We start from the raw sequence: 23,725 nt of genomic DNA, 5'->3' as shown, positions 1-23,725 counted from the left end.
ATAGATGGATCGATGGCTCAATGTATGTGACAGTCATCCGGGCAGTGATATATTATAGTTCGAGTTCCATTAAAGTCAACCTTTTTTCTAAGATTTTTTCCAATAAATCATCATTTTCTAATAGTGTAAATATTTTTAAATGTGGAGAATCACTATCAATTAAAATATATGTATAAAATATATAAGGATTATCAAATCTGATATATTAGACTTATAATATATATATATATTATACACACTGAACATTTCTCTCAATGAGTTGATTGTATCACGAGCTGTATGGCATGTTGCATCATCTTGTTGGAACCACATATCGTCCAGATCAACATCATCCAAGTCATCCCAGAAAAAATCAGTAGGTTATCATGTTTCTGTAGAATTGACAGTAACTGCATTGCCATTTTGGTTTTCAAAAAAATACGATCCAATTACACCTCCAGACCATAAACTACACCAAATTGTCAATTTTTGTGGATGTAAAGGTGTTTCAAGAATAGCATAATATGGGTTTTAATTATTCCAAATGCAACAATAATTAATTGTACGAAGCCATTTAACCAAAAATGAGCTCCATCGCTGAAGATGATTTTTTCATAAAATAATGGATCTGTTTCAAGTTGCTCTAAAGCACTATCAGCAAAGCGACACACCAAATGTATTTTATACGCCTTAAAATGCAAATGTTTATGAACAATATTCCATGTTGTGCCATAAGAAAGTCGAACGACGTGTAATTGATTCACAACATCTATATTTTCTGCAGTACGTTTACGTTTTTGACGTTTTGGATTCATAACATCACATACCTACATAATATTGTCTACTTCCATACTAGTTGTGTCTTTATCTTATCTTCTTTTATTAATGAATGGAAATGTATACACTGATGAATTTTCCGGATATGATCGTAAATTATTATTATACTCAACAATTAAATCTGATAACTGTTTATATTTGTCCTGTTATTTTCCACAAAGACTTCGCCGTCGGTCATAAAATCGAATCGTTACAAAGTGTTATGGAAAAGCTAGAAGAAATATATTTTATATAAAACATTGTTGTCAAATGAAACCCAGGTATATTACTATGCAGTATGCGGATAGTCCAAAATGCAGTTTTTTTATTATTAATTTATGGGTATTTTTTCCGTTTTCGAATGTGCTACATCTCAAAGTGATGTAATTACGAGGCAATTATACACAATTAATTTTTTGACAGCACATCGGGTATTATTATTAATTAGCCCATAACTTTAATTCAAAATGCTATTCAAATCAGAAACTAAATTAATAGGTACTATTTTTATAAAGTTATCCCACAATGACTAAAATAAATGTTCATGCCACATTAGGACAGCGCGATTTAATATAAATACGAAGGTAAACACAATTTAAAAAATGTACGTATGAATGGGTAATATAATTAATTTAGTTAATTTGTTAGTAAAAAAGAGTAATACTAATCAAACAACAGTTCAATGAACACTCATTTTATAATTGTATTTTTAATTGATTAAATCATTATTATTATTTTTTAGGTACCTACGTAGGTATTTTTAACTAATTAAAATACTTAAAATATTTTTTCCGCAACTATTATAATATCTCAGTAGCATAACACTCCAACTTACGCAGAATGTTTCCCACTACCATTTATGTTTACTTACGTGTCAATCTAAAATTGGAAAAGATAAATCTTTTACATTATATTATTTGAATGTTCTTTTATGGATTGTCACCAGGAGCAGCTAGAATCCCTCACCGCTGAAACAAAAGTGCCTCCTGAGAAGCTGAAAAAACTTCTATCAGCAGCTTATGCCCTCGCCAACCCCGAGCTGACTCCAGGAGCTCTGAGGTTACCCGATTTTCCACTGGACTCACTGCCCAGGGCTGCCAAATTAATGGTAAATTATTATTAATATTGTTCTGTTATAAATATTATTTTAATTAAAGACAAAATATGAATACCTATTCAACGTATATGCATTTTAAATGCACGATTCCCTAATAAAAATAATTAATTCCCCCGCGATAAATACGGATTGGAATAAAGCCGGGAATTTGTCAGCCTTAAACGGAAAAGTTTTTTTTTTCAATCTACTTTCACATCGTCACGCAATCGACATAGCAACACTGATCTCATTTAATGATAGGGTTTAAGTTTCTTTTTTAAAAAGAGTTTGGTATTGTACTAGTATTATGACGTTTTCTAGAGTCGTTAACAAACTTTGAGATATGGTTTCAGGCTTGGATGGCCTAGAAAAATATATTGTCAAATATCTTAGGCATACATAATATTATTATAATTTGTAAAAGTAAATAAGGTACTGTAGATAAGAACATATTATAAACGATCGTTTTAGGTAGGGATATTAATTGAGGAAGATATGGCTTGATATCTGTACAATTACATTTGATTACAAATCAGTAGTTTCAATTTACTTATAATTTCCTGATTCGGTACATCTCTCAGACTTTAATAACATCGATAAAACAAACAATAATTATTAAGTAGATATATTTGTTGTAAAAAAATGTTTTTTCTCTAATTATTTTACCATTTATTGAATGATAAAGAATATTAGAATTTTGAGTTAATAAACGGTATACTATACCTTTAAATCATTTTTTGAAAACTGCGAATCAATTTCAAACTCCGATATAAAGTTTTACCGAATATAGTTTACTAAATAATGTGTAGTAATTATTAATAATCAATAAATTTAATATATACAACGCGTTATAATAAAATATTATTTTGAAAAATTGCAATAACCACAGATAACTTATAAAATGAAATTTGCCAAGAGATATAGCAAAGATATTTAAAATATCAACATTTTATGTCGTCATTAATAATCAATGTTGATTATTATTATGAGATAGGACATCAAAATGACACAAACATAATTTCTACTTACGGATTGCCCCTGACATACACAAATAATAATTCCTTTTCAACTTATTTAGAGCGCTTATCCCCTTAAGAGACATACTTCACGTGTTAAGTACATACCGTTGCTGCATGGCTAAAAAAATAAATACAAGTGATTTACCGATAATAATCGGTTTGAACAATCGAGTGATTTGAAACCGATATTATAATACCGACTGGCAGTAGAAATAGCTGATGATGATATCATTGATGACGAAAGTGTCGACTTTATTTCTGCGATTTTGTATCCCCAATAAATAAAGCGATCACTAAACTTTTTTAAATGGCAATAAATTAAACACGTGCAGTGGTGCGCTTTAAATAAAAAAGGGATAAAACACTCATCCAAATTGTTATGAAACATGCTATCATAAAAAAATCCGAACCACCACTATGTGAATTTCCTACTCTGCTATTTGTAGCATGCTATGCATTATTCCATGTTATATGCAGTGACGTCCTGAAGAGTTTTTTTTTTTTTTTTAATTTAGACTTCATCATAATATTATAACAGTAGATATCCACACCTTTTTCTATGATTTAATAAAAAAAACTGAGATGATATTATCAGCCTTTCGTATTCCCGCCCCCGACAAAATTATTAAGCGTAATAACCAGTCAATAGTTTCGATTTTAATGCATTACTTCGCAGTTTGGAGGACGATATGAAGTATACTATGAGAAAGTTGTGATTCTCTGATAACCTCACAAACTGTAATTGATATCATCTGAAAATTAATGACACCAATTAGTGGATTAAAAATATTTAAATCTCTCGGTCTTGACGATATACGTGTCATGAAAAAGAAATATATTAACAGTGATTCCTTGCCGTTTTACGAAATTATCAGAATGCGCCGTCATTGAGTGTAATGACAAAATGAAATATATAGTATTTTTTCATTATGATTCTTTCATATATTTTTTAGTTTGTTCGAAAACGCAAAAACCGTCCTAAGTACGCCAATGTACATTGCTTAGTATCGAATGCCGAACGTATCAATTTCATGTAATCTATTGAAATAATACTGACAATTGCACCGATGACTATAAATAATAATTAATGTTTTAGATAACTTTTTCAAAATCCCCATTATTGTAATGGAACTTTAACATGAAATCAATTTAAAAAGGTGTGATAGGATACAAAATTTCCTTAAAACGAGAAGTGAATGCTGAACCATGCATTTTTTTTCAAATTTGTTGACTACAAAGTCAAACATTTTTTTTAATTATCATGTATTGACAATGTGAATTTTGAATACACAATTTTATCATTACACCCTTTATAGAAATTTATATATAAAGTATGTTATAGTTTGCAAACCTAAATATTCGCACATATTTTAAAAACAATTTTTGTAGTGAAACTACTTTAGCCATGGGTGTGGTTCGGTCAATAGAAATCGAAGTGAAACGAAAATTTATTCCGAGGGGCTTGCTATGGTGATAATAGCCCATTACATTTTATCTGCCATACTCAATTAGTCGGAGTGTCTAGCGTCTATATCTCGAATTTCAGGCCAATGACTTATCAGTTATTTGCTACGGTTCGATTGAGGTGGACTACGATTAACGGAAAAATATTACAATCGATGATTTACGTAATAATATTTTTGTTATCATAAACCGATAATTTTATCTGTTGACAAAGGGATAATTCCCGATAAACTTTATTCTTTATGTTTATGACATTTATATTAATACATTTAGCACTATAGTATTGCTGCACTACCTCATTTATTTTCGTTATACCATGGACAAGTTGTGGTACATACTTAAACAGGTGATTTTCGACTACAACTAACCACGACATTGCAACATGTGATTTACCAATGCCTAAATACCCAACAAATTAATAAATTGCGTAATCGGATACGTATTTCTTTCTATCACCATGCATGTTCTACGTTTTCAAATATCGCGATTGAATCTGGTTCAGACAATTATATTATGTAATTTAATTTAACTTAAAACAAATTCAACCAAGGTGTACATTGTATATAAATTCTGTGTGTTTGGTCAGTTAGTTGAAAACTGATATTCTTCATTAGAACGGCTTAAAAATCTTATTTATTCTTGTAAACCAAGAAAATAATCTGAAATGGTAAATTATATAAAACTAAACGTCAAATACTGTAATTTGACCAAAGACCACAGTTCATAATCTAAAACGTGCGCTCTTGTCATGTTGATCGTTTTTCAGCGCTAATGAATGCAGTTTGGCTTCAAAGAAAGTTTTACACAAATTGATTTGACGAAAACCACCTCCCGCCATTCCCCCCCATTCGCCTAAATTAAATTAGTATAGTCAGGATTTTAAAATCAAATTAAATTATTCAAAAGCTCGCTCGAATTTCACTAATTTTCCACTGTGTCTAATGACTTATATTTTCAACGCTTTTCATATTATATTACGTGAATAAAGTTTTTCATTTTAACTATTTTTAGAACCATGAATTAATTATACACATAACTTCTGTAACTTATAAAACTTTTACTCAATCACTTTTTTTTTAAATTCAGAAAATTACAATAGTTTTAAGTAAATTTATGTGATTCAATGAATTATTGCGAATTAGACATTTGACAACTATTTTTTTCCTATGTTTTTTTTTTTTTTGATACCATGTCCGATCCTAATAAGATCATAATATATGGGCCTCCACAGAGTGGAGGTTTGTGGTAACAGAATTTTGTTTTTACGAGAAATGGATGTCAGCCACTTGCTCAACCTATTAGGTCCATACTCGACTGATACACAAATTGAAAAACAATATGTCTACTTGCCAGACCCAGGGTTCGGACCTGGACCCTCGACACTATAGGCCAACGCTTAAGCCGTACACGAAAGCCCCATGTGCTGGCTCATTTCGGACCCCCATTCTATAAAAAATAAACCATAAAAATATGAATTAATAATGCTTTTTTTATTTTGTAAATTTTTCATAGTTTTTCTTCTTCTTTAAAAGAGGTAGTTTAGAATGAAACTTAGGTCCTGATAATATTACAAAGGAAAGGTAATTCTGTTGACGAGGAAAATTAAAAGGATGGGAATAAAAAGTCTCGACATGAGTTATAAGAAGCTCTAGTCTAGACATAAGACTGCGTATGGTTCGCTGTTATGTTCTCCCAATCATTTTACATGGCCTAAATCAAGAGATGTAACGACAGTTGACGATTTCGAGATGTGGCTGTATGGAATGTATGGAAGATGATTTCTGTATAGATGTATGGAAGATGATTTCGAGATGTGGCTGTACGTGAAACCAAACTTTGTACCATATCAGTCGTAGCGGTTCTAATTATATAAAATGTAATGTATTTACTTATACATATATATATATATTCTTTTATTTTTTATGTTACTTTTTTATTTTTCTTTTTTATCTTTTGTATATCATTTAATTATTCATTATTCTTCCTCATTTTTCTCATGTAATCTTCTTATGTAATTTCTTTATATTTATGTTATTTGTACTCTCTATCTTGTTAGGCTTAACTATATTATAATGTATATATGGAAACTTTGCTGGTTGCAATAACTTTTTATTATTATATTTTAAATTTCTGTAATCAATATGTAACTGTTTGTTTTCCTTAATAAATAAAATAAAAAATAAAATAAAAATAAAAAATGGAAGATTAGTTAGACTAACAGTCTGATGAAAGTTTACAACGTTAAACGAATGGAAAAGGATCGAGAAGTTTGCGTGATATCAAAACCATGTTTGAGAAGACAAAAGTACGCATTCCCAAGTTATTATCCAAGAAAAGATCAATGGTAAACGTCGCAGAGGTCGACGCCGCATTTTGTAGCTTAAGAATCTCCGTGATTGATACGAGTGCGGTTCCATCGAATTGTTTCGGATAGCAGACGATAAAGCTAAGATCTAAGCTAAGATAGATAGAGGATGGTACGAAAAGAAAAAAAGATTCAGGCGGAAATTCGAAAAACTGTTAGTACTGGAGAACTTTTATTTGTAATAAAATATTGTTAAAAAATTACTCGCAGCTTGGATTCTGGGTGGAATTTTCGTTTTTGTAGTATTATAGTATTTTTGTGGAAAGGAATCACTTCATATTTGTCGTGAATTGGCAACCCTAGTTATATTATGTCTAAATAATGTTCCATTTTAATTATACATCCCTCAAACCAATGCATTATTATTATTTATTTATTTTGCGATTTTACCGAGGCTTTGACTGCGTCTTGCTGTCATATCGCCGCTTCTCTTCCAGAAGGGGTTCAGCAGATCAGATCCTCACTCCTATTCTGTTAAAGAACTTTATAATTTCATTCTTTTTTTGCTTCATACTTCTGGCATTCCATTGTACAATCCTAATTTGACTTTTATTATCCATTTTGTTGCAGAACCTCCCCCAGAATTTCTCCTAAATGTCCTTCTTTGAAGTGTTTGTATACCCAGTCCACTGCTTTATTTATTAGTTGCTTAATTATCTGCTGCCTGTCTCTACCTTTTAGCAAGACTTTAATTATTTCCCCCATCGCATTAACATCTGTCTTCCCCTTTGTCTTTTTCCTATTGTTTGCAGGGTTTACGCTACTGTACTGTACCTGTTATTGTTGAGCCTGAGGCTTCTCCCACTGCTTCTTCTTTCTTTTTGTTTTCCTTTTTTTTGAATTATTTCGTTTTCATCTCTTCCCACGTTTTTTTGTTTTAATATGTCAGCATAGATTATTATTATATTGGTAACAGTGTATGTATTTATTTCTGTTTAGGAAAACAATCCGCAGCTTTCAGTTCACAGTGTTATATACATGTTATACCCGTACCGTGCATTTTTACCGGAAGACGCCGTGAAGACGATCACTCCCATCTTCAAAGAGTTCGGCATTGACATGAGCGAACCGGACTCCACTGTATTGATAAACGTCTCTTCGAAGCCCGAAGAATTTACTTCAAGGATTCAAGTGATTACCAACAGGAAGCAGGCAGAGATCGAGGTGCCCAGTGGAAGAAGTAGGGTGCACCCCAAGGAGAATTTTGTGGAGAATGATTACCAGAATCTGGTGCTAGCGGACCTGGCGCAGTCTCATGCTGTTTCGGATATTTGTATTATTGGTAAGATTTTGATTTTTATTCTTGGTGGTTGGTTTCGGTATTAACCATTTCCGTCTCCGAACTTTTGTATTCTGAACAATAACTTCCCAATTACCTACGTACCCACTTTTGTTTTGAAAAGCTTTATCCTTATATTATCTAATTATACACAAACACATTGTACTAATATTGATACTATCAACCGAAGGTACCTACTTGATGGAATTTGAATTTAAATTCTAATGGATTTAAGTTTTGTACTATTCAATTTGAGTAGTTTTTTTCGACATCTCCAGGCACTATAATGATCTATTATTAAGTTTTGACGATTTATATACGCTTATCGAGTGTATTATTATTGATAAGGTAGGGGGTGTTTTACAAACACTTCAACCATTCATAACTTGTTTGTTATATATTTTTTATTGTGATCCTTGACTTAATAGGTACCTAGGTGATAAAGTTTTTACCTACTTTATTGTATTGATTTGTTATAAAAGTTAGAGTTAATTGTATTCGTTGTCAGTGTGTATTTGCCTTTTGGTGATTACATTAGACCTTATTACATAGTACCTGAAGATGGGTCGCAAAAAACGACTCAAATGGAATAGTACAAAACTTAAATCCATTAGAATTTACATTATATCTACCTAGTTTTAAAAAAAATCATAAATATTATCATATGACAGTTAAGGTGTCATGTTTTTATTTGGTCCGCTGAAAATTGAAGCATAAACGAAAAACTAAGCAATATTTCAATTCCAGATTTTTTAAAACCATTTGTTTATTTATTATGGTTGTTGCAATATTATTCTGGAATGGATAGAAAGAAAAATCCACTGATGACTAGTTCTTCTTTATCTTCTTTGATTATATCCGCTCCTGGACACGACACGGCGTCGCCAAGAATCCCTGTCGGTCGCCCATCTTCTTGCATATTATTGCATCACGTATTACGTGCAATCCGTATTATCAAATTTATTTCTGGTGAAACAAGGTAATGCATCATTATTTTACAACATTTTTTTACAACGTTTTTCTTGGCTCGTATTCTTATTTGTCCGGTGGTTCTTTGTCCGGTACAAATTTTGCAATCTATATATCTCTAACTTCCCGACTAGCTAGACATTTGAAACTTTTAGAATATATCAGAACACGATGCCAATGCATTTTTTAATACTTTTAGCCATTTTTAAGTATACAGTATAACCCCTATTTTACGTTTTTTAAGGGACTGAAGAAAAAAAAACCTAATTGGAGGGAAAATGTAAAAGGGGGGTATTGAAAAAAATAACATTTAAATTTTATGTTACTAAAAAAATAACGTGTTATTAAAAAATAACATTCAATTTAAATTTTTATGGATTTTTTTTTTATTTTTTATTTAAAAAATCATGTTTGTTCATCATTGTCAAGCGCGCGTAACTCGCATATTTTGAATATTTCCGACGTAAATCGCGGGAAATAAAAACGTAAATGCGGGTATTAAATGTTCTGAAATACATCGGGACTGAAAAAATTACACGCAATTGCCGGGAAAACGTGAATTCCGGGCACGTTAAAACGAGGTTATACTGTAATTGAATTCATTTTCAGTTAATTCTGTTTTGTATGAAAAGTTATTTCTTTATTATTATTGGTTGCTAGGGGTCTGGGGCCCTAGCAACTAAATTGTTAATATATACGTGCGTTACTATAGAAATCAATATGAATGTCAAAATGACATTTCAGTATTATTTCTATCAAGTACAAAATTTTTTGATCGTTTAAGCTAGAGAAGTCGAGTTTATGATTCAACAGAAAATTTAAAAGCGTTGTATATAAAAAGTTATTTTTATCTTGTAACTATTTAATCTTAGGGATACCTCAGAAACATACATAGTATTCTCGATTCTAATTAGGACGATAGTTAGCTGGAAAAAACATGCTGTCGCACTTTGACAATGGCCATTAAGAATTTGAGACAGTAGCACGCCTTGGTATCTAATATCAACATTTGTAAATTCGATGTAACATTTTACAAACGTCAGTGGTATTTTAATTTTAAAGTTTTTTTTAATTTTTTATTTGTAATATTCTTGCAGTTAAGTTATTAAAAGACTGTCGAATTCATAGTTGAGATACGTAATTAGTTTCATCAAAGATTGTGTAGATAATATAATGAAACGTACATCAAAAGATAGGGACAGCGTGTTCGATTTAGCTGGCTTCTTTACGGTAGATAGATGATAGAAAAAAATTAAGACAATTTATTACTAACTTGTAATGTCAAATTTATTATTTAGTTTCTTCAATGACTAATGTATTTTTTTAAAAGCTCGTGAATCTATTCGTGTGTGCGTAGAGTTGGGTGTCGGGAATTCTCGAGAAATTTTTGAGAATTTCCATCCCGAATTTCGAGAATTGAAATTTTTAACATTTCGGGAAATCCCTGATCTCAAGAATCTTTTCTCGAGATTCGGGATTTTTTTATTGTGAAATATTAATTGAAAAACGAGATTTCTATATGAAAAAAGTGGACAGAAAACACAAAAAGTTCAAAGACTGATCGGGGCATTTAACACAATTAAGCCAACGTCGACTCAAAATGAGCGCAATATTTCAACATCAGGGAATTTCGTGTCTCAAAAGCGTACGCGAAATTCTATTTTAATAAGTAATGTTTTGAAATATTTTTGTTTTCCTACTTCCATTTTTTTGTCTTCTTACATACATAAAAAATCATATTTTTTTGGAATTTGTCTGTTTTTACATTGATTTTGGAATTTTTTACAGGTTTTTTTTTAAATGTCCTGATATCTCAAGAATTCTCGAGAATTCTTTTCTGAAAATCCCGAATCTCGAGATTGAGATTTTCTTGGGAAATACCCAACTCTACGTGTGCGCAATACTGAATACACCTAATGGAATAATATTTATAGTTTTCACCATAGATTTATCATAATAATATTATGATAGAGCCTTCGTTAAATTATAAGATTTATTTATTTAAATTATATACTTTATTTTTGCCAAAAATCATGTGAAATGGAATCCTGGAGGTCGGGTAATTTTAATCTTATGGTTCTGGAATCAAAATAATTGCAGATCCTATATTGAAAACAACGCTATGTGAAGATGTCAAGAACTATGCGTAGACGCCTATAATATGCATTTTCCTACAATTTTTATTCCGCCACGGATGGAAAACATGTGCAGATATATTGAGAAACATATTTGCAGGGTTTTTTTTTAAATCTTTCATCGGAACTAGTGACGTGTGGTCTTGTTTTTATCAATGCGCGCAAAATTTTGCGATGTTTTACTACATTTAATTTGGTAGCAATGTTTGCAGGTGTGGACTTTTTTTTGTGTAACACCAAAGGTTTACCAACAATTTTAGTAGGTAAGTACATATAATAAGCGGGATGGTGTATGTCGGTATGTATTAGGCTAGAGAGCTTTGGCATTGAGAGTCAGTGGCGCCGCATTTTAAACGAAATTTTATTCATAACATCTATATCTCATCAAAATTTGTCGCAGTATTAAATAAAAGAAAACCTATCGCAGACTTGTGCTATTTTTTTATACCTTTCTGATTTATCATGACAATAATATTAACATGACTAGATGTTGTGTCGTTCCGACGACACGATTGATTTTACGCACGATGCTGGATTGCTCGCTTTCGCAAAAAATCTTCGAATTGAATACAAACACGCGAATTTGTAAGCCACGACCCCAGATAATATGTAAATTATTGGGTATGTATAGGTACCAATAGCAGTGACGTGCGAAATCTGTATTACAATAAGAAATTGCAAAACGTAAAAGTTAATTAAACTAAAAAAGTCTGTGAAATTCTGCCCAGTATGTTTCGATACTAAGGTAATGCGAATAATTAATTATACTAACGGGGAAAAAAACATCTTTCACATTTAGTGACACTTTATCAGTTGATAATTTGGTTAATGTGGAGCATAGAGTGGTCTTACTTTTCATATTTTCTCAGTAATCCCGTGAAGGTTCGGAGAAACGAATATCAATTTTTCGAAGATTTTAATATTTTAAATATAGATAATAATAATATATACCTATTATAAACTGCGGTGGCGAAGGGTGGAGATAGGCTGTTAAGATCCGATATAAATAGTGCACATTAAATTTTGTCAGTCAAGCATATTTGTTTTCATTGAACTAAGACTACAATGCGTAGATAGTGGTTGTCAGTTTTTAAAATTCAGTTAAACCCTGCCTTATCCAAGCCATAGTAGATAATGGTCAAAAAATATTCGTTTATCTATAAAATATCTAAAATGATGCCATTAAACCATATAATTTTAAATATTTTATGGATAGAAGAATATTTTTTATCTATTATTGTTTGGTTTAGGCGTTTAATGAATTTAAAAAAAAACTGCCCAACACCATCTGTATATGAGTATTCTTAATCCAATGAAAACAAATAAGTATGACTGAAAAAGTTTGCACTATTTTTGTCGGATCGCCCATGGCATACCTAAACTATTGTGGTTTGGTTTAGGCAGGGTTTAATTGAATTTTAAAAACTAACCAGCACCAGCTGCAAATTGAATTCTTTGTTCAACGGAAACAAATAAGTATGATTGACAAAGTCTACTGTGCACTATTTATGTCGACCCCTCGCCACTGATAACCTAACGGCCTTCTTTAAATTGAACCTTTTTAGTCGATAAAAATACGACCTTTTTGTATAAAATCATAAAGAACTAATTCTGAAACCCCGGGATTTCAACATTTTCAATTGTGGGATTTAGGGATTAAGAAATTAGGCGGTATCCTGGGATTCGTGATCCAGAGATTGCAAAACCTGATATGGATTGTGCATGGTATGCATGTAAATACAAAATAATTGTATTCCTTTTGACAGCTTGACATTACTATGAAATTGTTAATATTGAGCTAGCAAATGAAACTAAATCTTAGGTATTACGACGGAGGTATGAAAACATATCACAATCGATCAATTATATCGTAAATGGACGACTGGAGTTACAAGAAAATATCATGTCATTAATTTTGATTAATATAATTTTATTTTCATGAAGGAAATTCGGTAATACTTCTCGTAAACCTCTTCGTTTTAAATAATTATGAGTTTTCTAAGAATGAACGATAAATAAAAATTAATAAAAGTGGAATAAGTACGATAAATAATTTGCGTTTTATTAAATTAAATTAATAATTAAAAACGCCACTGAAATCTTAAGTTTATTGTAGAAATATTTTATTTCTTACATAAGCACTTGCGACAACTTTTTAACTTTTTTTCTACGAGAAAAACTAAAATAATCCGTCTTACTTATTCGACGTGGAGGAAAAATTCAACAATTTTATTGCAGATGAAATAAAAAAGTTTTTCGGTTTATGTGAGTTTTTCTCGGCCCACAACCCTAGGGCTGTTACAAATTTATTGCGAGTAATTTGTCTGCACCGACATTTTTCACTGATCCTACAATTTAGTTTGCGATTTTTTCTTTTTGAATTGCTATTTATCATGCCTGCCTACCTGTGACGTCAGACTCGTGAAAATTGCCGAAAATAACACATTTTAATGTCTCCACTTTGAACTACTTCCGAAATAGCGCAACCTTGCAATAAAAACACTATTCTTTATGTATTCAGAAACCTGAAAATAGAATTGAATAAAGAAGATATACCTACTGGTATATTATAGTTTTTTATACATATATTGTAGGTATATTTTGTATGTTTTAAGAAATCAAGTTTTGGAAGATTCAAATCGATAGAAAATCGATATAATATTATTTATTCTAGGGAGACAGTAAATATATCGTCTCGAAAACCATATTTGGGCGTGTAAAATTTTCTAGAAATTGTTCACGAAATAAATTGGAAAGAAAAATAAAAAAAGTGTTCGATTTTGCTTGTGGGCGAATCTCAAAAGATCAATAAAGCAATCTCGAATTCTCGAGAATCGAAAAACGTCGAAAAAAAGCCCAAGTTCTTCCATCCCATTAATTTATTATTTTTTAGATTATAGCTAATGAATTGTTTGGTGAAATCGATTTGAAAAATGACATTAATTTTCATCTGATGTCCAATAATTCTCAATGTCAAAAGTTTTATGGCGAAAAGATTGCTGAGCGATCTAGGTAAGTGTTAGATGGCGATAATACTTTTTTTTCTATGTGCTGTCTGACCATCGAAGTCTCGTGATCATGATCAGAGTGAAAATTATTACTGCCTGGCAAAAATACATGATGCCTGTCTGGACCACTGTATTCTCCCAAAATCAATTTTATTATGATGATGTAGGAAAGAAATAGTATTTTGGTTGCAGGTCCCAAAGGATGCGGGAAGAGTCGTGTGGCCAACGCATTAGCACGCGTTTTAAATTATGGAGCGGAATCCCTACCATTGTACAGAGATGTATCAGCCAGGGAACTTCTCCAACGTCGTGTTACTCTGCCGGGCGGCGACACTGCATGGGTAGCCGCCCCTCTTGTTCGAGCAGCCCTAGCCGGAAGGATGTTGCTTCTAGACGGGCTTCACAGACTGCATCCGTCGACGGGGGCAGTGCTGCATAGGTTAGTCGTACAAATGACAACATAAGGCAATTCGCTCGTTTTTTTCATTTTCTCAAAGAAAACATTTTAATACTTTATAGATAGCATTCTTTTACGCCTAGTTTTACCATTTATAGTTTATAATTTATAAATGTGGTCTTAGTAGTACGTTGCGAAAGGCATTGGCGTCTTATCCGGGGACTCTGGGTTCGATCCCGGTGGAGTCTTAATACATTTATGTTATTTTCTTAAATCCTAAGTGTTTGTCATTGTTTCACTTCTATTACTACTCTACTGTTTCACTACACTACTGTCATTGGTGTAGTGCTAAAAAACAAAAAAACGCATGTAACATTTCCAAATTACAATCATTACAATCATATCATTCACAAGTGTTTTCAGATTTCACCTAAAGTTCTCCTACAAAAGTCTTTTATAACATTGTATTAGTTTTAGATACACAGATGCCATTAATGAAATCTGAGAACTAAAACGTTTGACCAGTAAAAACGTAGGTTGGATTTAGAAATTATGTAAAAAATTAATTATTTCAAGCCAAATTGAAAAAGTTTGAATGAAACTTTCTCATAAAATAATGTACTTCTACGTAATTCTAAAATTGCATGCTTCATATATTTGTGCTAGATGCCTCTGGGAAGTGTAGGACCTTAAAGCAATTTCTATCTTTTTTCCATCAACTATTTCAAAACTCCAGTGTGGGGGATGATATATTTTTGTTTTTGCTTATTTCTTATCGCTCCTTCACTGTCAAGAGTTGTGTTTGCTATGCCTCTTTAAATTTATCTGTACTGAGATACAAGGAAAATCACCTGTTGCACTTCATTTTATCAATTTTAGATTGGTCCATGACAGAGAGCTACAATTATATGATGGATCACGTCTATTACGACACGATCGATATGACGATCTCCTCAAGTCCGGCCTTACAAAAGAGCAGCTAACTGAAAGCGGAGTATTTCGAATACACCCTGCGTTCAGGTACCTATAGTATAAGTTTTTGTTTTTCTTTCATTCTCTTTCTCAGTTTGTCGTTTAACTACATAATAAACCTTTTTGATTGGCATGGCATGTATTGGTGTAATTTCTAGGATAATCGCATTAGCGGAACCACCAACTCTTGGACAGGGACCATTGTGGCTTACACCAGAATTACTCAGTTTGTTTACCTTCCATCATATGCGAAACTTCACCAAAGATGAAGAAATGTACCTCATACACTCTATGGTAAGATCATATTATATACTTATTAAAATACTCATTTTTTACATGGATTTTTAAAGCAAATGAATATAGTATTTACTGTGTTTTGCATTACACACGGGTTTAGATTGGGTATATTAATACTGGTATATTATTATAATAATATTGCACTTTTAATAATTTTATTTTTCACTACTAAATAGCAAGTCCCACACCACACCACATTTGCTTCCATAGGGAGCAGTATGAAGTAACTAGTCTTAGATGTTACAAATATTATGTAAAAGTAACTTTTTAAATTGCCATTTTCGCTCCTAAGTACATGGTCTTCCGGAGGGGTGGTTATATTAACGGACTTATTTAGGAGGTATGGTTATTAGCCATTCACCCAACCTTCTGTGTCTGTTCACAATTAAACACACAATGTGATTTGCTAGATGCTGGACTTAAACCTGCGACCAGCGGATTCAGAGACAAGCACTTACTTTGTATTCTAAAGAAAATTAACATACATAATAAAAACAGATTAATACATTCCCAATTATATTTCTAATAGAAATCGGTTGCAAATTCCTTCAATTATTGTCTGAATTCAAATAAAAACTTAACAACACATAGTTTCTTTTTTATTTTTAACAATCAGCGCCGCTATTCTTAACAGTTAACACTTTAGCACGTTTCCATTATTTTCATTGCTCCAAATTAACACGGAAGCATTCCATACACAAGGCGGTTATCGACGGCTGTCAGCGGCTATCTACAATAATTGGTAAATTCGTAATACGGTGATAATTTAGGTTAAATTCGGGTATGTTCGTGCTGGCTGATAAGCCTCAACCCAAAATATTTGTTTTGAAACGTAAAACATAAGAAAATAACCTACTTATAATTTTATTAGCCATGTCATTGCGATTGCGGCATGGAATAAAACAATTATTATGTTTCTACTAGTTGCTACTAGGCACTCGATATTTGACAGCTCACGGGGAACTATAAATTAATATAAATATTTTTCAAAACAGTCAGATCTTGCATCTCAATTCTCAATATGTAAAATTGACATACTTTATTTCGCTCTAAAAGTTAACACAGCCAAAAGAGGGGCTCTTAAAAGATAGCACTTTTTGACAATGTGGTATATTTATCATATGTAGCTCTTTTTGGATGTGTCAGATCTTGCATCTCAATTCTCAATATGTAAAATTGACATGCTTTATCTCGCTCTAAAAGTTAACACAGCCAAAAGAGGGGCTCTTAAAAGATAGCACTTTTTGACAATGTGGTATATTTATCATATGTAGCTCTTTTTGGATGTTAAGTGATATGTTAGAATAGCCCCGCTGGTTAAATACCTGAACAGCAAGTAATCAATTTTATTTGTCTTTCTGTTTACAGTATGGAAAAATATCTGATTCCTTAAATTCCATGATACATCTCGCCCACACATTGAGAACATCTAAAGATTCTACTCTCAACAATCTATCTGCTTCTTTGTCAACTCGACAATTGCTTCGAATTGCAAACCGAATGTCTAAGTATCCAACCGCTTCAGCATATGATACCGTTCAAAGAACATTTCTGGCAAAGTTCCTACCGAACTTAGCCCGGAACGCATTGGAAAATGTTTGCAAATCACTTTCTATAATACCAGGGGAAGAAAAACGGACCATATTCGGTTCAAAGAAGAAAGACTCTCCTAATATGATTTGTAAAATAGAAAATGGTTTTGTGACAATTGGGAAAACGAGTGTGCCCGTTTATAAAACAAAAGCTGTCACTAAAGTTCCTGATATTCTTTTCTATGATGTACCGCAACATATCGAATTATTAGAATGGCTGCTTCAAGATTTTATCTTAGGAAACCATTTATTACTTGTCGGAAACCAAGGAGTCGGAAAGAATAAAATCGCAGATAGATTATTGCAACTCATGAACAGGCCTAGAGAATATATTCAGCTACACAGAGATACAACTGTACAGTCTTTGACAGTACAGCCGACTGTCAAAGATGGAATGGTTGTTTATGAAGACTCGCCTCTGGTGAATGCCGTCAAATATGGTCACGTTTTGGTGGTGGATGAAGCAGATAAAGCTCCCACTCATGTCACTTGTATCTTGAAAACGCTTGTGGAAAATGGTGAAATGATTTTAAGTGACGGACGCAGAATCGTACCCAAACATTTGGTGGAGACATCGACTTATGAAGACAGCGTTCTTATTCCAATGCACGAGGATTTCAGAATGATTGTGCTGGCCAATAGACCTGGTTTCCCCTTCTTAGGAAATGACTTCTTTGCAGCATTAGGTAAAATAAAATATTGACCTAGTCCGTAATCTAGTTATGTACTCAGTTTAAATCTCATTAGTCAGTTAGTATTGATGTCATAATATTTAACTATAGTATATTATCACCTTTCGGTACCTATTTCTCATTAGTAAATATAACCCTAATCATTATTTTCATTTTATAAATAAGAAATGATACAGCCATTAACATTTATAACATGGTTGATAAATATTTTTTTTAGGTGACCTTTTCTCTTGCCATGGAGTAGACAATCCATCGATCGAGTCAGAATTATTACTCCTACGTCAGTACGGTCCGGATGTGCCATCTGAAGTCACCGACAAATTAGTTAAAGCATTCGCAACACTCCGTAGTATGGCCGACCAGGGTCTGGTCACATACCCTTACTCCACTAGAGAAGTGGTGAACATCGTCAAACATCTACAGGTATAAAGAATTAATAAGATGATACTGTCCCATATTGAAATGAAATTAATCTATGTCTCCATAGTATTGTTAGATTTAATATATTCATTTACCACTACAAACCTGCCATACTTCCAAAAAGAAATGTAGTAATCTTTCTATTTAGATCCAGAGCATGGAGCCAAATGGGTTAAGTGGTTGGCCAATAAACATTCCTCGTAAAAGTTCACCTCTACTGTGACATATTTTTCTGAGTTTGATCGTAGCAAACTTTTAATAACAGAATTAACTAAAATTCATTTCATTGATAACTGAGATAGCATTTACATGGTGGCAATCCGTTTTACTACAATACAATACTAATTGTATTAAATAGTTTAAGCTCAACAATTGAAATAGTTATCAACTAAAAAAAATTGCCTGTGGAATTTAATTACTTCTTGACTTTTATGATTTGTAATGTTTCAGAAATATCCATCGGAAGACTTGGGAAGTGCCATTAGCAATGTGTTTGATTTTGATCGATACAGCACAGAAGTGAGTGACACTTTGGTTCGTGTCCTCAAAGAAAGTGGCCTTCCGGCAGCTGGTATTCTCCGCGCAAGAGATCCACTTGCTAAGAAGCATTTAAAAATGTCCATTGATAGGAAAAGCGGGTGAGTGGTGAAATTTTATTTGTTTATAATCTGAAATCATATAATATGTACATGTAACAAACACAAAGCACCTTAAGATCACTCGTATAAATAATTGGGACTAATATTTTATATTTAACAGTATTACAAAGTTTAAGCAATCCCAGTTATAAGACCACTTAAAGCCGGTTACCACCTAATCCTCAAAGGCGAATCATTTTAGTGGATTTTGGTACAGTAGAGTGATCATTAATTCAACTTCTACGGTTTTTAATAATAATCTGTTTCTCTCCTTTCTCCAGGCTGCACGCATTAAACTAAATTCTTTCGCAAATAGCATTGGAAAGTGGAATTGAGAGTATGTGGGCCACAATTTTATACAAATGATTGCAAGCGGAATGATCTTTAAAAACTATTATCCATTTCTCATATATTGTTTTTTTCTCGTTTGCTACAGTCATATTCAATAAAAATTTGTTCAATAAACAGATATTTTCGTATAAACCAGGCATGGCCTACCCGCGGCCCAAGGCCCAATTAAAGTTGTCAGCTTTTTATATTTTGCATTTTGGTATTCATACAATAAAAACAATCATTCTCGTAAATTTAACACATTTATATTATATTTTGTGAAATTAGAACTTTCTTGTGCTGCGTGCTAGTACCTGTTATTATGCTTATGCCCACACACTCGGCAAGCGTCTCCATTTAACGTGGAGGTGGAATCAGCGCCTCCAAATTTACTAATGGAGCTAATAGAACTGCAATCAAGCATAGAGTTAAAGTGCATGTCGAAGGGAATAAGCTTGAGTTTTATCAGAAATATACCCTCGAAGATAAATTTCCAAAATAAAAACGACTGGCAATGTGCATTACAGCAGCATTTGGGACTACATATCGCTTCAAATCGTTCCTTTCAAAATTAAGTGTAGTAAAAACGAAGCGTCGCAGCAGGTTGCTCGATGAAAACATGACCATTCAACTGCGATGCGCGTCGGCTAAATTACCAGTCAATATGAAAAATATATCAAAAAATATACAAAAACAAGTGTCACATTAATTATAAGATACCTATTAACATACTTTGAATAAGTTCTTTGTTTTATTTTTTTATATGTGTGGCCCACTTAAGCTCAGTAATATTTTTTTTGGTCCATCAAACGATTTGGGTTGGGCACCCTTGGTATAGACCAGGGGTCGGCAAACTCTTGGGCCAAAAGAGCCAAATATGTATGATTTATTTAAGTGAATTAATTACATGTTTAATCATTTATTTATAAAGTGAAGAACATTTCCCGAATAAAACTAACGTAAATATATTATGTTTTTATTGTTGAAATTATAAATATGCTTTTTACAGAATATGAATTACACACAATTTTCACGCATTCCTTAAAACTAATGTGAACAATGACCTTCCTTGCAGTTCTTAATTTCAGGCACGACTCCAAATTCTCATTGGTTATTTGACTTATCTAAATGCTCTTTACAATTTTCATGTTTGAAAATGATTGTTCACACACATATTATGTAGACTCGAATATAGTAAAAATAGCAAATGCAATTTGTTTCAACTAGTCATAATATGAGTTCGAAAGGCTATTCCATGTATTAAAAATCAAAGATCTTTTAGAGCCCTCCGTGTCTTGTGAAATTAAATTGCATTTTTCTCTTTCCAAATCTTCAATTTTGGCAAGACCTACAAATTTGGAGCTCCATTATTCATTAAATCTACCAATTGCATTTAAAAAGTGCTCGTCTCCAACATCAAATGGAGAAAAATTTTATTTGTCGACTTTTGCAATGGGTGGATTTAAAACAAATGCTAAGGTTTGTTCACCATTTTTAAATTCTTGCAATCTCCGCATAATATATTCCCTCATATTTCATATTGCTGTCCTAAAGTAATCAGTGCTAATGAGAGCATTACTATTATCAGAGTTATTTATATGTTTCTGTTTTATTTGTTTATAAAAATCTTAGCAAAAAATGTTGTATTATTTAGGAATATTTTACACTGTATGTGTTGTACGTGACCTTTTTGCATTCCAAAAAACGAGACATAAAGTAAACAAACGATCATACCTTTTTTGCATCAAGCATCACGGAGGAATAATTAGACTCGTGACAATGTCATTATATAATATAATAAGACAAGTGTTGTACACATCAATGACAAATAATTAAAATTGTGAATTGGGAATTTGGCAAGAAAAGAGCCGCACGCCAATACCCAAAGAGCCACATGTTGCTCGCGAGCCGCGGTTTGCCGACCTCTGGTATAGACTATAGAAGGTCAATATCGCAAGTAATATTAAATAATTTTGTTAATTTGATTTTCATGTTTGGTTTTAAGGACAAGACTTTGTACATATACAACTTTTGTTAAGTCAGGATTTTCAGAGGCAATGCGGGACTCAGGATTTGTCTTTTGAACTCGGAACAATCCCGCTCAAATAGGGACGTCTGGCAACCCTGGTTGGGACACTGAAGATGACATTATATTCAATCTTACTCTATATACTAAGTCATTTTCGCTGACATGTCCCTTTGACACTTTTGGCTTAGCAGCCTTGATATAAAACCGGCATAAAATTTTTTAAAGGAGTTTTTCTCAAAACTATAGTTTATATGTTTTAAAAATATGCTGTTTGATCTTATGGCCACAGGTTAGATGTGTCAGCACCAAAGCACGGTAAGGTGGATCCGAAAGGAGATCCTCACGTTGGTGGCAACACTTGGGCAGGAGGTACTGGTGGTCGAGATACGGCGGGTCTCGGGGGAAAAGGAGGACCATATCGACTTGATGCTGGACACCAAGTTCATCAGGTATTTTTTTGATCATTTGAATTTTATTACACATCGTTGATTGGATTAACATTGTGTGTATAATATTTACTAAGTTACGATTATAAGAAAAATGTACAACTTGAAGTGTAAAATAGATATGTATTTTATTATTTTTTCAATTATTCAGATTTATCGTTATCTATAGTTATTATAGTTATCATCATCCTCAATTAGAATAACCGAGACTCCACTGTACTAACATCCACTAAAATGTTCCACCTTTGAGGATTAGGTGGTAACTGGCTTCAAGTGGTCTTATAACTGGGATTGCTTAAATTTTGTAATACTGTTATGAAGATTTATTTTGTATCTATGCTTCCGTACAAATTTGATTAACAATAAGAATTGTAATTTATACCCAAATACCAGCTTAATCGAATGTTAGCATAACAAAATTATGAGAAGGTTACATAGCACCTCAGCTAGCGACGTCTTCAGATAAAAGAGGAAATGGGAGTAGGCGATGATTAGATATTATTTGGCGCTTACCTAACGGTCCTTTTAGCAGGCCGGCCTCGTGCGCCGACCGCATTTTAAAATTAACCTTCATAATTATTGTATTACACTGTAATCGTCCTTAAACACCTCTCAACCAACAAGTTATTTATTGTACTTATCTGCTCACACGAATGTTAACTATCTAACCCAGTGGGATTGGTAAGTGTTGATGCCTGGGTCATTCAGTTACGGCATTTCGCCAGATTAACGTTAACGCTTGCCTAGTTAAATTATCTAGGTACTTGAATATTGTAAACTGTATGCTGTCTGTCTTGAAAAACTGTTCTCCACCTAAGTTCGTGTATGACTCTTGACAAATCTGAATAATACATGGAATGAGTCAGTAATGATTGTACAAAATTACAATATTCTTATTTAATTCACAATCTTTAATATTGTTTTTTTCTTGATAGTTATCTGACCAAGAAAAAGATGACATTCCAGATCATGTGAAGAAGGCTGCGAAAGAAATGAACCGACGTGCATTCGCAGAACGGCTAAAAGAGATAAAGATGAGTGAATATGATGCAAACCTTTATGAACAGTTTTTGGGTGCCGTTCGAACTCAGGTATGTCACTATATTTAGCAGTTGCAACATGTTTTATCTTGAAATTCTATGAAGGTGTCAATTTTATATTGTGCAAGCTTTAATTTCTGTGTTTAGATAGGTAGGTACTCATCATGTTTCTCTGCAATGTTCATTAGATTTAAATAGAAAAATATTCTTTATCTATTATGGTTTGGTTAGGCAGGGCTTAATGAAATTTGAAAAACTAACTAATATCACATGTAATTATGTATTCTTAATTTGACGAAAACGAATAAGTATGGCTGAAAAAGTGTGTACTATTTTTGTCAGTTCACCAATATAATACCTAAACTGTTATGGTTTGGTTAGGCAGGGTTCAATCGATTTTTAAAAACCCTCACCTTTGCTACATTATAACATTGAATTTGTTTTGTTACATATTACAATAGCCTATTAAAATTATACAAAATATTTTTCTCCAAATCTCTTCATAATAAATTGTAGTATATTTTATGTTTGTTTGGCAAAATATAAACAGGTTTTCAAAAAAACATACTTTATAATATAATATATGGTGACTAAGAAATCAGAATGTTAAAATTAGCAATGATATATTATTATACTAATCGAATTAAGATTCATTTTAGATCTAAAACTATGAAAACCACTTTGTAACCTCATAGTCATATATCTGGGCATTGCTTTCCTCGTTGGATCGGTGTCGACTGAA

General features: G+C 32.4%; 1 protein-coding gene across 1 annotated transcript in view; it reads left to right on the top strand.

The window, feature by feature from the left end:
• Positions 1–23,725, top strand: part of c12.2 (von Willebrand factor A domain-containing protein c12.2) — an 80,972-nt gene that overhangs the window by 46,864 nt on the left and 10,383 nt on the right. Inside the window, exons 6-15 of the mRNA XM_085944816.1 lie at positions 1,742–1,903; positions 7,679–8,021; positions 14,323–14,569; positions 15,407–15,547; positions 15,658–15,793; positions 17,165–18,074; positions 18,298–18,503; positions 18,951–19,138; positions 21,787–21,946; positions 22,879–23,034. Of these exons, the coding sequence (XP_085800942.1) occupies positions 1,742–1,903; positions 7,679–8,021; positions 14,323–14,569; positions 15,407–15,547; positions 15,658–15,793; positions 17,165–18,074; positions 18,298–18,503; positions 18,951–19,138; positions 21,787–21,946; positions 22,879–23,034 (2,649 nt within the window). The remainder of the gene's footprint in view (positions 1–1,741; positions 1,904–7,678; positions 8,022–14,322; positions 14,570–15,406; positions 15,548–15,657; positions 15,794–17,164; positions 18,075–18,297; positions 18,504–18,950; positions 19,139–21,786; positions 21,947–22,878; positions 23,035–23,725) is intronic.

The sequence above is a fragment of the Rhyacophila brunnea genome, unplaced genomic scaffold (assembly GCF_057557595.1).
Source record: "Rhyacophila brunnea isolate RB1 unplaced genomic scaffold, BYU_Rbru_1.0 scaffold_17, whole genome shotgun sequence".
Lineage (NCBI taxonomy): Eukaryota > Metazoa > Arthropoda > Insecta > Trichoptera > Rhyacophilidae > Rhyacophila > Rhyacophila brunnea.
Note: the sequence above shows the minus strand (reverse complement) of the source record. Positions and strands in the feature narration are given on the sequence as shown.